The sequence below is a fragment of the Dipodomys spectabilis genome, unplaced genomic scaffold (genome assembly GCF_019054845.1).
Source record: "Dipodomys spectabilis isolate Male_0828 unplaced genomic scaffold, ASM1905484v1 ptg000180l, whole genome shotgun sequence".
NCBI lineage: Eukaryota > Metazoa > Chordata > Mammalia > Rodentia > Heteromyidae > Dipodomys > Dipodomys spectabilis.
The window spans coordinates 1,370,689-1,387,324 of NW_024870857.1; the positions used below are offsets into that span (position 1 = coordinate 1,370,689).

Sequence of the window (16,636 nt, forward strand, 5' to 3'; positions counted from 1 at the left end):
CTACCGTTGAGCAAGACAGCTCAAGGCCAGTGCTCAGGCCCTGAGTTCAAGCCCCAGGACTGGCACACACACACACACACACACACACACACACACACACACACAAACTATGCCTAGAGGCTGGGAAGGTGGCTCAGTGGTAGAGCGCTTGCCTTGCATGCATGAGGCCCTGGGTTTGATTCCTCAGCACCACATAAGCAGAAAAAGCCAGAAGTGGCGCTGTGGCTCAAGTGGTAGAGCACTAGCCTTGAGCTGAAGAGCTGAGGGACAGCACCCAGGTCCAGAGTTCAAGCCCCACAAACAGAAAAAAAGAAAACAAACCTTGCCTAAGAAAGTTCAACATTGACAAAAACAATTTACTGTCTGTTCCAGCCAAGATCTGACTACAAGCACTGAGTCCTTTTCCCCAGATCATATACTTTAGAAAACTCAAAATTATAAATCCTTTCTCTGTCTCTTTGAGATATTATCATCTATAACCTGGGAATATATTTTTCAAGGACCTGGAAACCATCCCTTTGAAGGGTAATCATTAAGAAAGATTAGGTCCATGTGTCCTAAACCTAACCTCTATTGGAGAGTAAGAATACAATAGCAAACACACAGATACCGTAATCACTTTGACTGAATACCCTAATCACTTTCTCCCAAATGCCTTGATATTTTTCTATCAGCACATCCTGCCTTTTATTTCAATGGTGTTAAGCTCTGGTTATATGAAGAGTCTCTCTGTTTCTCTCTGTCTCTCTGTGTGTCTGTCTGTCTCTGTGTGTCTCTGTGTGTGTCTGTGTGTGTCTGTGTCTGTGTGTGTGTGTCTGTGTCTGTGTGTCTGTGTGTGTCTGTGTGCGTGTGTGTGTGTGTGTGTCTGTCTGTCTGTCTGTCTGCCTATCTGTCTGTCTGCCTATCTGTCTGTCTGTCTGTCTGTCTCTCTCTCTCTCTCTCTCGTTTATCTGGTAGCCTGAACAGAATCTATCTTACTACCTTTAACAAATGTTCAGCTATGTTTCTCTCTGACAACATGAACTAGCAGTATTAAAAGATGAAATCTCGGGCTGGGAAGGTGGCTCAGTGGTAGAGCACTTGCATTGCATGCATGAGGCCCTGGGTTTGATTCCTCAGCACCACATAAGAAAAAAGAAAAAAGCCAGAAGTGGCTCTGTGACTCAAGTGGTAGAGAGCTAGCCTTGAGCTGAAGAGCTGAGGGACAGCACCCAGGCCCAGAGTTCAGGCCCCATGACCGGACCCCCCCCCAAAAAAAAAAACCGATGAAATCTCAAGAGCAGTAGGGAATTAAAGATAGAACCAAGAATATGAATCTCTTGTTATTTAGGGGATCATCTTGATTTTGAGTACAGATGTATTCATTCACATACATAGATGAAAGTGGAAACGTAGAGAAAGGATGAGGAGAGAAAAGGTGTGACCTAACACAGAGAAGAACCATTTGATGTGGAATAATATTTTTAATATTAAATAGAGGACATCTCAAAGTGAATGGATAATTCTCCAAAAAATACTGTAACCAACCATCAGCATTAACGAGAGTGGAAAACAGTAAAAGGGGCTTAAGTTTTCTCATGACCTTGGCCCAACAGGATTAGCCTTTTTCTGGGATACATAAATCTGGTGAAGGTCAGAGCTTGCTAGACCACTTAAATCAACTAGAAGATTAAAGCCCATGACTTTATGCTGTCACTATCCTCTATGGAGACAGTGATGTCATGAAGCTGAAAATCTAGTACCAGCTTGCAGTTAAGCCTTTAGGAGAATATGGAGAGTTGAAGAAAGATCTAACTAACATCTTGAGGCAAACTGGAAGGGTCATCGCAGCATCCAAATCATCAGAAAATACCATCTAAAGATCATGATTTCTCTCTGTGATACTACAAAGGTAGGGACATCTCATGACTTCTTTTTACCAGTTAAAGGGGTATCATGGGCTGGGAAGGTGGCTCAGTGGTAGAGCGCTTGCCTTGCATGCTTGAGGCCCTGGGTTCTATTCCTCAGCACCACATAAGCAAAAAGAAAAAAGCCACAAGTGGTGCTGTGGCTTAAGTGGTAGAGTGCTAGCCTTGAGCTGAAGAGCTGAGGGACAGCACCCAGGCCCACAGTTCAGGCCCCACGACCAGACCCAAAAAAAAATAAAATAAAAATAAAGGGGTATCTTTTGGGGGAATAGATACTGGGAAATGAATTCTAGGCCTCATACTCTTCTGTACCACTTGGACCATGCCCCAGCCCTTTTATTTTTCGTTTGTTTTTCAGGTAAGTTCTCACACTTTTGCCTAGGCCATCATCAGGCTATGATCATCCACCTCCCGAGTAGCTAAATCCTAGGCAAGCACCACCACACTCAACTTGTTTTTGAGATATTCTCTCACTAACCTTTTCCCAGGCTGGCCTTGAGCCATGATCCTCTTGTGTCTGCCTCCAGAAAAACAGATTACAGGCATGTGGCATCATGCCTGGTCAAAGCAGGTATCTTAATGATGAGGTGAAATCACAAAAGTTGCTAAGGCAGCTTCCAACTTTCAGTTTTCATTTGATTTGTGATATCTAGACTAGACTTGGATCAACATTTCTATTCCAATATAAAAGTAAAATCTCTTTTGTCAACTCTGAGAAATTAAAAGAGAAATAATCTAAACTGTAAAAATACTTTCATTGATAAAGGACTGGTAGAAAGTATGTGAAAAATATATAATTGATGCAATTAGATTTTCCTTGAGGCTAGAAATAAAGGAAAGGGATGAGTGATCTTATAACATTCTGAACTGTAGAATGTTTGTACTCTTCTAGACATGGTGGGAAAAAGTGTGTCCTAAGCAGGCAGCCTGGTGTGATTTAGATTTGAAAAGGTTACTGAATTTGCCAGCATGCCACACCTTGGCTCAGGTTGCTATAGCATCAACATTGTGACCCAACAAACCTCATGACATACCCCAGGGTTAAAGCCAGCAGAGATCAGGCTGGGCCCTCAGTCTGGCCCAACAGCTGACGGGGGTGGAAGCCAGCTACAGGTGCCCAAGAACTTGGCACAGCCCAGTTCCATCTAAAGGGGCTCATCTCCCTTCTGGGTGGCACAATTTCAGCCAAAAGTCCTAAAGAACTTCATTATCAAGGTAATGAGTTGATACATTTTACATTTTATAGGGTTTTTTTTTAAGATTTGAAATTGACTTCAAATCACATGAGGGACCTCTTTGCTCCCTCTTTCTCTAGTCCAGTGTTCACTTGCTCTTTAAAAAATAACACTAGATAATTCCTTCACCGGAAGGAATGGGAAGCCTTTTTGTATAACTTTCTCAAGATTGATTTCGTAGAATTTCTAGAAGGGAAATCCCAAAACATCTTGGGGTTAGCCAAGTAGTAAGGGCATGTAGCATTTTCATGAGAAAAAAAAAAAGGTCATTAGGGGATAACTGTTATAAAAGTGTAACAGAAGTGAGAAAATAAGGAAAAGGATGAGTGAAGGAAAAGGAAAAGAAGAGAAGGGAGAGAGGACTAGAAAAAGAACAGAGGCAGGGGGAGGAAAGAAGGGAGGGAGGGAAAGGCAACTGAGGGAGAGAAGAGGAAAGGAAGAAGAAAACATGAGACCATTTTGAAAACTAAAAGAAAATGAAATTTAAATTTTGAGGGAAGTTAGGGGGAATGGAATATATAGGGGATGGGATTCAACAGCTCTGATACTTGGGGGGAAGGGTTTTTCTTGTTAATTTCTACAAAGAAATTCAAGCCCCAGATACTAAAACTTGTTTTAGTATCTGGGGATTGAATTTCTTTGTAGAATTTCTTTGTTGAATTTCTTTGTTGAATTTCTTAATTGGTCTTGCATAATAAAATTCTATTTCTGGCTTCTTTTTACTTTTAGCTCCAGACCAAGTTAGGAGGAAGCGGAAGGAAGTTGGCAGATATTTTTTTTTCTTTCTACAATTTAACTTGATTCTTGGGAATCAAGGTTTGATCTTCCTTAAGCTAATTATTTCTTGGTGGTACACTTATGACTATTAGATTAAATTTTCTTGGTATTCAGAACCTCATTCTGTGCTGGGAAAGAATTCATTAATTAACCTTAGTCTTTCCAATGGTCCTGATTGATTTCTTATAGATATTTGCCCTAATTTCACTTACTGTAATGAGACTGGTTGAGCGGCAATTAACCACAATTAAAGGGGTAAAATGAGCTCTTTACCCTTTGAAGGTACTCAAATGAGTGAAGAAAGGTAGGCTGTTGAGATTTCATTATAGAATTGGGTAGAAGTGAATTACTAAATATAATCTCCAAAGTCTTTTTAATTTCTTCCCAGTCTACCACTTTTCCTAACTGGTGTTCTCTCAAGTCAGTGAGATACCCTCATGGCTCAAAATGCTTGGTGTGGTAAGTCTACACAAAAAGAAGCCACAAATTTTGGTAAAAGTTTTAATGATTAGGTGCCTCAACTTCAAATGTTTGTGTCTTTCCCTACTGCTCACACCCTTCCCTATAGTTCTTAGATCAAGCCTATATAAAACAGAGGTGGAACTTAGGAGCCTTTTCAAAGAGCTTTATCCACACTGACCCCATTTCCATAAACCATATATAACTATTTCAATTTTTTTTCCTCTTTGCAGATGTCTGATGATATCGATTGGTTACATAGCCGCAGGGGCGTTTGCAAGGTAGATCTTTACAGCCCAAAAGGACAACAAGATCAGGAACGAAAAGTGGTAAGTACTATACAAACCAATGCCTACCAAGGAGTAGAAAAAATTGGTTTATTGATACAGCAATACTGGAGTTCAAGAAATTCATAGAGGCCAATACAGTGATTTCTTCAAGCAACTAAGCTCAGTAAAATCTTCCAGGGACCAGCATGCATATACATCACACAGGGATGAATCAGGGGAGGGGCAGAATGAGGAGTGATGTAATGGAGTTGGGGAGGGGACTCTCAGGAGGGGCCTGAAGGGGAGGGGTCAAGGGGGGAAGGGGAGATGGCAGGGAGGGTGCATTAGGAGGGTGGAGGCTGAAGGGAGGGGCAAGAGAGGAGAGAGGAGGGGCCTGAGGGAGGGGGGGCCTGAGGGGAGAGGGGCTTGAGAGGAAGGAGGGACCATAGGGATGGGAGGGGCCTGAGGAGAAAGGAGCGTTCGGAGGGAAAGGAGGGGCCTGAGGGAAGGGACCTGAGGGGGCGGGGCTTAAAAGGAGGGAGGAGCCTAAGGGAAGAGAGGGACCAGAGGAAAGGGAGGGGCCTGAGGATAAAAGAGGGGTATGAGGGAAAGGGAGGGGCTTGAAGGGAGGGAGGAGCTTAAGAGATGGAAGAGGCCTGAGGAAATGGAGGGGCCTGAAGGAAGGGGGCTTGAGGGAAGGAAGGAGGGGCTGAATGGAGGGAGGAGCCTAAGGGAAGGGAGGAGTCTAAGGAGTGGGAGGGGCTTGAAGGGAGGGAGGACCCTAAGGGAAGGGATGGGCCTGAGGAAAAGGGGTATGAGTGAAAGGGAGGGGCTTGAAGGGAGGGAGGAGCCTAAGGGAAGGGATGGGCCTGAGGAAAAGGAGGGGTATGAGTGAAAGGGAGGGGCTTGAAGGGAGGGAGGAGCCTAAAAGGTGGGAGGGGCTTGAAGGGAGGGAAGGAACCTAAGGGAAGGGAGGGGCCTGAGGAAAAGGAGGAGTATGAGTGAAAGGGAGGGGCTTGAAAGGAGGGAGGAGCCTAAGGGAAGGGAGGAGCCTGAGTCTAAGGGGTGGAGGGGCTTGAAGGGAAGGAGGAACCTAAGGGAAGGGAGGGGCCTGAGGATAAAGGAGAGGTATGAGGGAAAGGGAGGGGCTTGAAGGGAGGGAGGAGCTTATGAGATGGAAGGGGCCTGAGGAAATGGAGGGGCCTGAAGGAAGAGGGCCTGAGGGAAGAAAGGAGGGGCTGAATGGAGGGAGGAGCCTAAGGGAAGGGAGGAGCCTAAGGAGTGGGAGGGGCTTGAAGGGAAGGAGGAACCTAAGGGAAGGGATGGGCCTGAGGAAAAGGGGTATGAGTGAAAGGGAGGGGCTGAAGGGAGGGAGGAGCCTAAGGGAAGGGATGGGCCTGAGGAAAAGGAAGGGGTATGAGTGAAAGGGAGGGGCTTGAAGGGAGGGAGGAGCCTAAGAGGTGGGAGGGGCTTGAAGGGAGGGAAGGAACCTAAGGGAAGGGAGGGGCCTGAGGAAAAGGAGTATGAGTGAAAGGGAGGGGCTTGAAGGGAGGGAAGGAACCTAAGGGAAGGGAGGGGCCTGAGGAAAAGGAGGAGTATGAGTGAAAGGGAGGGGCTTGAAGGGAGGGAGGAACCTAAGGGAAGGGAGGAGCCTAAGCCTAAGGGGTGGAGGGGCTTGAAGGGAAGGAGGAACCTAAGGGAAGGGAGGGGCCTGAGGATAAAGGAGAGGTATGAGGGAAAGGGAGGGGCTTGAAGGGAAGGAGGAGCCTAAAGAAAGGGGAGGAGCCTAAGGGGTGGGAGGGACTTGAGGAAAGGGAAGACCCTGAGGAAAGGGAGCCTGAGGAAGGGAAGGAGCCTAAGCGAAGTAGAGGTCTGAGGGAAGGGAAGGGCCTAAGGAAGGGAGGGGCCTAAAAGGAGGGAGGGGCAGGGGTGGGAGGGGCAGGGGTGGGAGGGACTTGAGAAAAGGGAAGGCCCTGAGGGAAGGGAGCCTGAAGAAGGGAGGAGCCTAAGGAAAGTAAAGGTCTGAGGGAAGGGCCTAAGGAATAGAGGAGCCTGAGGGAAGGGAGGGGCCTGATGAGAGTTGCCTAAGGTAAGAGGGGCCTGGGGAGAGGGAGGGGCCTGAGTGAAGGGGGCCTGGGGGAAAGGGCTCCTGAGGGAAGGGGCATGAGGGGAGGGAGGGTCCTAATACAAGGAGGGGCCTGAAGAGAGGGAGGGGCCGAGGAAGGGAAGGGGCTTAAGGTAAGGAGGGGCCTGAGGAGAAGGGAGGGTTCTGAGGGAAGGGAGGGGTCTGAGGGAGGCAAGAGCCAGAGGGATGGAGGGTCCTAAAGAAAAGGAACTCAAGGGGAGGGAAGGGGCCTAAGGTAAGAAGGGGCCTGAGGAGAGGGAGGGGCCTGAAGGGAGGCAGCAGTTTGAGATAAGGAAGAGCTTAGAAGGTTGGGGCCTGAGGAAAGAGAGGCACCAGAGGGAAGGGAAGGGCTTGAGAAAGGATTTGTCTGAGGGAAGAAAGGGTCCTGAGTGAAGGAAGCAGCTTGAGATAAGGAGGGGGGGGCTAAGGAAAATGGAGGAGGGGTCTAGGGGAGGTAGGGGCCTGAAGGAAAGAAGGAACTTGAGGGGAGTGGGGGTTAAGAGAAGGGAAGGAGAAGCTTGAGAAAGGTGGGCCTGAGGAGAAAGGAGAGTCTGAAGGGAGGTCCTAAGGTGGAAGGGATGGGAGGGGCTTAAGGATGAGGGAAGGAAGTGCTTAAGGGGAACCAAGGGACTTGAGGGAAAAGGAAGGGCTGAGTAAAGGGAGGGGCTTGAGAAAGAGGAGGGGTCTGAAAGAAGGGAGGGGCCTGAAGGGGAGGTAACAGTTTGAGGCCAGAGGAGAAGGCAGGACCTGAGGGGAGGAAGGGGACAGAGGGGAAAGTGCTGAAGAGGGGGAGAGAGGCCTGAAAAGGGGAGCTTGAAGAGAAAGGAAGGGGAGGTCTAAGTGAAGGCTGGAGCCTTGAGGGGAGGGGGGGCGGCCTGAGAAGAGGGAAAGGCCTGAGAAGGAGAGGCCTGCGAGGTGGGCCTGGGGAGAAAGGAAGGGGTCTAAGGGGAAAGAGGGGCCTAAGGGGAGGGAGGGGAGGGAGTGAGAGAAGGGAAGGGACCTGAGGGGTGAAGAAGGCCTGATGGAATTGAGAGTCCTGAGGAAAAGGAGAGGTTTTAGGGGAGAGGGAGCTGAGCCAAGTGGAGGTTGCCTAGTAATTGGCTTAAACAGTATGTCATAATGCCTAGCTACCAGTAAGTTATACTAGGACCCCTGAGGATGGCAAAGTACTTCACAAGCTTCATACTTCTAGTTCCCAAAGTTCATGATTTACTTAGTGCTTCACAATTTTAGCATGTTAAAGAACCATCCATACTACTAATTCATGGATGTTTTTTCAATGTTTTTAAAATTGATTTACATCTTAAAAATAGCCATCACCCTTAGCAATATTATCCATAATACCAGTCTTGATATTCTAGGAAAATGTACCTATTAAGCACAGATATTAATATAGTACCAAAAAAAAACATTTTTTGGTAGTACTGGGATTAGAACTTAGGGCTTCACATTTATTAGGCAGGCACTCTACCACTTGAGCCACACCCCTATGGCCAGAAATCCTCTCTATTTTCATATTACATATTATTGGGGTACTGGTGGCTACTCAGGAACCTGACATCTGAGGATCATGGTTTGAAGCTAATCCAGGCAGAAAAACCTCTTATCTCCAGTATACTACTCAGAAAAAGCCAGAAGTGGCATTGTGGCTCAAGTGGTAGAGTGCTAGCCTTGATAAAAGAATCTCAGGGATAACGCCCAGGTCCTGGGTTCAAGCCCCAAGACTGGCACAAGAAAAATAAAAGTCCTGGGGGCTGGAAGGTGGCTCAGTAGTAGAGCGCTTGCCTTGCATGCCTGAGGCCCTGAGTTCGATTCCACAGCACCACATAAGCAAAAAGAAAAAAGCCGGAAGTGGCGCTGTGGCTCAAGTGGTAGAGCGCTAGCCTTGAGCTCAAGAGCTGAGGGACAGTGCCCAGGCCCAGAGTTCAGGCCCCACAACCAGACCAAAAAAAAAAAAAAAGAAAAGTACTACATATTGTTTCTCAGTAAGTCAAGCTCTAATACAAGCTGGGTTTGTTTCTTAGGCAAGGCACTTCACTTCTCAGGGTTCACAACATGTGGATATTGTGTTTTGGACCTTTCTACATCAAGTTGGTGTTCACATTTAGGAAATGCTAGGATTCTGTTTGTCTATTAATACTCCCAATATTAATGTTCATTAAGTACTTGCATTTGTCATATTCTGCGAAAAGAATTCCAAGAGGTAAGCAGCATTATCACCTCCAAAACGGAGAAATTATGGACTTTCTCTAGAGTTTAATATAAATTGATCCTCCTAATTTGATGCAGATATGCTTCGTGGATGTGTCCACCTTGAATGTGGAAGATAAAGACTCCAAGGTGGGTATTTTCTGCTCAATGTTGAAGGGGAGTGGGAAACTTCTGAGGAAGTATGAGGAAAGGGGAAAGTTGTATCAGAGGACAGAAGGATGGTGGAAACTCAGGAAGAAGGCCACTTTTTTCTATGAGTTTAGAGTCCCTGGTTCTGTGTGTGTGTGTGTGTGTGTGTGTGTGTGTGTATGTGTATGTGTGTGTGTGTGTGAATTCAGGGCCTGGGCAATGTCCCTTGGCTTTTTCACTCAGGGCTGGTGCACTACTACTGGAGCCACAACTCTATGTCTGGCTTTTTGGTGGTTAATTGGAGATAAAAGTCTCATGTACTTTCCTGCCTGGGCTGCCCTGGAACCATAATCCTCAGATCTCAGCCTCCTGAGTAGCTAGGATTATAGGCATGAGCCAACAGTACCCAGACTTTTGTCACTCTTGATACCAAATCTCATTTCAGAATCGACTTAAATAGCTGGTAAGGTATTTTGTAAAGGCATGGAAGATAGCATGTGAGAAAAAACATTTAAAAATACAACCTAGCCAAGAATGGTTGACTAAGGGAATATGGGTCTTGGGGGAGTGATGATTTTGTTTTGTAGAAGGAATTTCTCATTTTTCAAAGACTAGCTAGCATTTAGAAGCCTACCACCTTGTGCAGAAAAAAATGGTAATAGGCATGACATTCATGATCTAAAGTCTCAAAGAGCAACTAAAAATCTCACCATTAACTGGGCATCACACCTGTAATCCTAGCTACTTAGGAGGCTGAGATCTGAAGATAGAGGTTCAAAGTCAGCCCAAGCAGTAAAGTCCATGAGACACACTTATCTCCAATTCATCACCAAAAAATAAAGCCAGAAGCAGAGCTGTGGCTAGAGCACTAGCCTGAGCTGGAAAAGGTCAGGGACAATGCCTAGGATCAGAAAACAAAAAACAAAAACCTCACCTTTAACATAAGTGCTTAGAATGTCAAAAGTGCTTGTCTTGCTAGTGCAAGGACCCTCCTTCGATCCCCAGTACAACCAAAGAGTAACAAATTAACTCTTTAATCTCATAGGGTGCTGCTGGTTCCAGGTCAGAAGGTGACTTAAATTTAGAAAACCTAGAGGAAAAAGAAATTATCGTGATCAAGGATACTGACAAACAAGATCGATCTAAGGTAGATTTAGCTTCTGCAATTCTACAACTCCTAATTCCTAGGATCCAATATTGAGTCTGAGAACTCTGGTTCAGAGATAGTAAGAAAGCTACTGTTCAATAGACCATCCATTTGTATATTATGACATTCTAGACAACGTAGGACTAAGTTCAACATTCAGGTACCTAAATGTATACAGTAAGTTAAACGCCTAGGTACTTAAAATATGGCATGTATCAATCACAGGGTCTCACTGCCCTCTCCTCATCTCTAGGTACTTACTCCAAACATAATCTTGCCACTCTTTATCCTAACAAGGATATAATCTTATAAGAGAGCTGTGTGTCCTACATTGCCCAAAATCCAGAAAAGGAAGAGGAACATAGAGCACAGTGGACCCATAACAATGAAAAAATGTAATGCCTAGTTTCCAGAGAACCCATAACAATGAAAAATTTAAGGATCTAGTTCCCATCCTCTTGTCCAAGGGATCACTCAGGCTGTAAAGCAGCTTTGAGTTAGAAGCAAACAGATTTGCCTGCCACGGACACGCCAAATACATTAGTTTCTATATAAGTTTCAAATTGTCTTTTAGCCTTTTGGTTTAAGGATGGCACTAGTACACACAAGAAAGAAGACTTACATTCCCACAAGCCTAGAGTGGCTGGCATTGGCACATATTCAGCTTCAGTGCAAAGGAGTCAATTTTTTCCTGTTCTCTGTCTAAATGTCCATATGCTATAACTGAAACATTTCTGGTCCCAAACACCTTTAAAGTGAGGATAGTAGCCCTTCCCAAGGAAGAAAACAAGTTATACAACATTAATTCAAAAAGAGTTTGGTTCAGGGCTGGGAAGGTGGCTCAGTGGTAGAGCGCTTGCCTTGCATGCATGAGCCCCTGGGTTTGATTCCTCAGCACCACATAAGCAAAAAGAAAAAAGCCAGAAGTGGCACTGTGGCTCAAGTGGTAGAGCACTAGCCTTGAGCTGAAGAGCTGAGGGACAGCACCCAGGCCCAGAGTTCAGGCCCCACAACCGGACCCCCCCCCAAAAAAAAAAAAAAAAAGTTTGGTTCAGATCTCCATTTTAGTACTGCTGCCCTTGGTAATGTTTTGAAGATATGTACATAATACATCTATCCGACATGAATATACAGTCACAAAGCACAGAAATAAATGTAATATAAATGTACATAAAGTTAAAACACATAATACATTTACACTATTTAAAAATGATCTAGTGCCACGACGCCGGTGGCTCACACTTAATATTCCCACCCACTAAAAAAGGCTGAAATCTGAGGATCATGGTTGGAAACCAGCCTGAGCAGGAAAGCCTGTGAGATTTTATCACACATGAGACTCTTATCTCCAATTAACCACCAAGAAGCCAGAAGTAGAGCTGTGGCTCAAGTGGTAAAGTGCTAGCTTTAAGCCAAAAAAGCTCAGGAACAGTACTCAGGCCCTGAGTTCAAGTCCTCAATGAAAAATAGTGATCCAGCTAAGTGTAGTGGCACAAGAAGGTCATGAGTGAGAGGCCAGCCTGGGCTGCCTAGCCAGTTTCAGGCTAGCCTGGGCTACATAGTGGGACTTTTCTTAATTAAAAAAACACACAAAAATGCTTGACTACATGTGACATTTACAAACACACATATGCACGGACAAAATAAATCTAAATACAATGACCATTCATACACAAAGACATACAGAGTGACATGCTCACATATGACACACATAAATACTCAGTCATATTCATGCACACAATGCATAAATCTACACACATATTAACACATATAAGCCTTAATGAAAACACTGTAACCATACAAATTCAGGTATATATCAGCAAGTTCGTATGGTCATACACAATAATGCTGAAATGCATATACACAAGCTTACCTAAAGTCATAGACTCACTAACACACCTGCATACTTGTTTGATAGATTGATGCACATTGACACAAAATAACATTCATTTATTCATATACACATTTAAAGGCCCTGGAACATTCAACAGTGACATACAAATCATTAACCCCTGACATAATCTGTAGCATAAACTGACATACAATTTAATGATACACATATTCATTATACAATCACCAATTTCCATATACCCACAACACATTCATGAAGACATTGTCATGATGGATAATCCACACTTCCTTATTTACATACTCAGACACATACATAATCAAATTTTGACGTTCACAGACATGTACAAAGGTACACATTAACATAAACATGTTAGCCTATACAGTAGACATGAACAAAGTATAATGATATCACCACATTATTCCACCTGATTAGACATGGTCAAACATATGCACATGCATACACAGAATGGCTCTCTTTCACACACCAGCAATACAGATGGACTCATTTACAAATCTATTATGTTCACACACAAATTGCTATATTGATATGCACATGTACACACAACTGACACTTTTTTATATAGGAACTTGGGCTTGAACTTAAGGCCTGGGCACTATCCTTTAGCTCTACAATTTAGCCACACCTCCATTTGTAGTTTTTTGGTAGTTCAATGGAAGTTATGAGTCTTACAGACTTTGCTGCCTGTGCTGGCTTTAAACCTCAAGTTTTAGATCTCAGCTTCCTGAGTAGTCAAGATTATAGTCATGAGCTACCAGCATGTAGCTAATTTAGTGCATTTTTGCCACATAGTGACAAACACATACATGAACTCAACCCACTGATAACACTTGTATACAGTTAAGTAAACAACCATATATACTCCTTTTTTTGTTGGTAGTAGGGCTTGAACTCAGGGCCGGGTGCTGAGTTCATTTTGAGCCATTTTGAGTCACAGCTCCACTTCCAACAACTGTACATTCATGTATAAAATTGGATGTTATATCCCATGCAAATTCCCTAAAGTCAAATCTGTCTTTTAAATAAAATAAGGGAAAGAAGGAACCTACCCAAACCCTTATGTATAGGTATTCTTCTCATTTTTTAGACGGAGGGTTCAGTATGCCTATTCAAACAAGCTCCCTCTGATCCACTCTGTGTCCTGAATTGGCTTCTCAATGATCTCCAGAAGTATGCCTTGGGTTTTCAACATGCTCTAAGTCCCTCAGCCTCTAGCTGTAAACATAAAATAGGAGACACAGAAGGAGAATATTCTCATATAAACCCTGAGAACTGCTACAGTGTATATGCTGATCAACTGAATATGGATTATATAGGCAATGGACCTCAAAACCTACGTCTAGAAATGACAGCAGCCAAAAACACGAATAATAACCAAAGTCCCTCTAATCCTGCAAATAAATCTCCTAGCAGCCAGAGGACAGGTAATGCCTCTGAAGGGGAATGCTCTATGGATGACCTTTCCTTTTATGTCAACCGGTTGTCTTCTCTGGTGATCCAGATGGCCCGTAAAGAAATCAAGGACAAATTAGAAGGTGGGAATAAATGCCTTCATCATTCAGTATTTCCACCCCCTGGAGATAAAGGGAAAATCAGTCCTAGAAGTGCTGTTAGCAAGATTGCTTCTGAAATGGCCCACGAGGCTGTAGAATTGACATCCGCAGAAATGCGAGGACCTGGAGAGGAGGGACGGGATTGTGGCCGTAAAACCTTTCTGTACAGCGAATTATCCAACAAGAATAAAAGTGGAGAAAAGCAGATGTGCCCGAGAGATAGTAAAGAATTTGCAGATTCCATCAGTAAAGGGCTTATGGTTTATGCAAATCAAGTGGCATCAGACATGATGGTCTCTGTTATGAAAACTCTGAAGGTACACAGCTGTGGAAAACCAATTCCAGCTTGTGTAGTCCTAAAGAGGGTATTGTTAAAGCACACCAAGGACATTGTGTCTGATCTGATTGATTCTTGCATGAAGAACCTGCATAACATAACTGGTGTCCTCATGACTGATTCAGACTTTGTTTCTGCTGTCAAGAGGAATCTTTTCAATCATGGCAAACAGAATGCTGCTGATATCATGGAAGCAATGCTGAAGCGTCTCGTCAGCGCCCTGCTTGGTGAGAAAAAAGAGACAAAATCTCAGAGTCTGGCATACGCAACTTTAAAAGCTGGGACAAATGATCCGAAGTGCAAGAATCAGAGCCTTGAATTCTCAGCTATGAAAGCTGAGATGAAAGGGAAAGATAAATGTAGAACAAAACCAGACCCATGCAAGTCGTTGACCAGTGCTGAGAGAGTCAGCGAACATATCCTCAAGGAAAGCCTGAATATGTGGAATCAGAAACAAGGATGCCCCATCAAGATGCCTCCCAAAATATGCCCTAGTAAAGAGGACAAAAGAGAGAAGATCAGCCCTTCCACGGATTCACTGGCTAAAGACCTGATTGTATCTGCCCTTATGCTGATTCAGTACCATCTGACCCATCAGGCTAAGGGAAAAGATCCATGTGAGGAAGATTGCCCTAGCTCCTCATACATGGCCCAGAGTGCCCAGTATGAAAAGTGTGGAAGTAACCAAAGTGCAAAAGCACTCTCAATGAAACATCTTGAAACTCGTGGCAATTGTGGACCATCTACATCTGCAAAAGAGAATCAACAGTTAGATTCGCAGAAGATGGACATGTCAAACATCGTTCTGTCACTGATTCAGAAACTTCTTAACGAGAGCACCTTAAACTGTGATGAACTATGTGAAGGTGAGAGTAAGCGTTGTGAACCCAAACCAAGCAAAGCTTGTACCTCCAAGAAACCAGAGAAAGAGGAATGCCCGGACAATCTAGATATAGATTTCGCCAGTGGGATGAAACAAATGAACCGCCAATTTATAGATCAACTGGTAGAATCAGTGATGAAACTTTGCTTGATCATGGCTAAGTATAGCAACAATGGGGCTCTCGCTGAGCTAGAAGAACAAGCCTGCAGTTCCAGATGTCAAGAAGGTGGGGTGCCACAGAACTGTCAAAATGCTTGTGGGCCAGAAGTCATCGTCAATAATCAGTGTTCAACAAGCAACTTGCAGAAACAACTCCAAGCTGTACTGCAATGGATTGCAGCTTCTCAGTTTAATGTGCCCATGCTCTACTTCATGGGAGATGAAGATGGACAACTGGAGAAGGTAAGCAATGGATCAAGGCACAAGAAAGAACAAAAGAATAGAATGAGAGGGGTAGGAGGGGTAGGAAGGTCAGCGCAGCACACACACATCCCACAGCTGCCTTCTGCATTAGATGGACTCCATAAAAATCACTTTGCCACATTATTTTCAGTCCAGGAGCCAAATCCTCCCTACCATCAATCTCATGCTTTGTTAAGGGAAGCAGAATAACAGTAACCCCTAAACCTTGACATGGCAATCAGCACAGACTAAAGGACATAACGCCTGGTAAACACAAGAATTAATGACACATGTCACTAGAGAAGGCTCAAGGGAAAAGAACAGGGATGCCATCCATTCTTGGATCTGTGACACACTTTAATCCTTTAGAATCATGGGTGACTATGGGGGAACTGAGACAAGGGTAACTAGAAAGGGGGACAGGCAAGGGATAGGTTCTTCTTCCAAAAAGCTTGAAGACTCAAGCTATAACTCTGCTCTCTCCACAGCTGCCTGAAGTTTCAGCCAAAGCTGCAGAGAAAGGTTATAGTGTAGGAGATCTTCTTCAAGAGGTCATGAAATTTGCTAAGGAACGCCAACTAGATGAAGCCGTGGGCAACATGGCTAGAAAACAACTCCTAGATTGGCTGCTGGCCAACCTGTAAGCTGAGAACTCCAACTCCTCTCCATCTTACTCCTCCCCACCCCACACCCTTAGCAGCATTTCACCCCAGCTGGAGCCACTGCTACCATCAAGCAAACTGCAATTGTATTGCCCAATACATCTGAGCAGTTGCACTGCTCGAATATCGGGTGCCCTGCTGGGCAAGATAGTGAATAAAAAAAGAAAAAGAATTCTGTCATCTCTCTCTCTCTCTCTCTCTCTCTCTCTCTCTCTCTCTCACACACACACACACACACACACACACACACACACACACACGGCTTCTCTCTCACATGGGGCTTGAACTCTATGCCTGAGCCATGTCCTTGAGCACTTTTTGCTCAAGGCTAGTGCTCTACCATTTGAGCCACAGCACCACTTGCAACTTTTTCTGAGTAGTTTATTGGAGATACGAGTCTCATGGACTTTCCTGCCTGTGTTGGCTTTGAACCATGATCCTCCTATCAGCTTCCTGAGTAGCTGGGATTACAGGTAAGCCACCAGCATCCAGCCTGTCATTTTCTTGAACAAACATCTATCTGAGGCAAGAGAGGGAGATAACTTCACTTTCCATGCCTGGTGGTGATGGACTTTTTTTGCCAGTCCTGGGGCTTGTACTCAAGGCCTGGGTACTGTCCTTGAGCTTTTACTCAAGGCTAGCACTCTACCACTTAAGCCATGGTGCCACT

The 16,636-nt window shown here is 44.6% G+C and overlaps 1 protein-coding gene across 1 annotated transcript; it reads left to right on the forward strand.

The window, feature by feature from the left end:
• Nucleotides 1-1,864: 1,864 nt before the first annotated feature.
• Nucleotides 1,865-15,948, forward strand: Akap4 (A-kinase anchoring protein 4). The gene is made up of 6 exons (XM_042695271.1): nt 1,865-1,891; nt 4,612-4,707; nt 9,062-9,112; nt 10,158-10,259; nt 13,217-15,304; nt 15,793-15,948. Exons 1-6 carry the CDS (start codon nt 1,865-1,867, stop codon nt 15,946-15,948), a joined length of 2,520 nt encoding a protein of 839 aa, XP_042551205.1.
• The last annotated feature ends 688 nt before the right edge of the window (nt 15,949-16,636 follow it).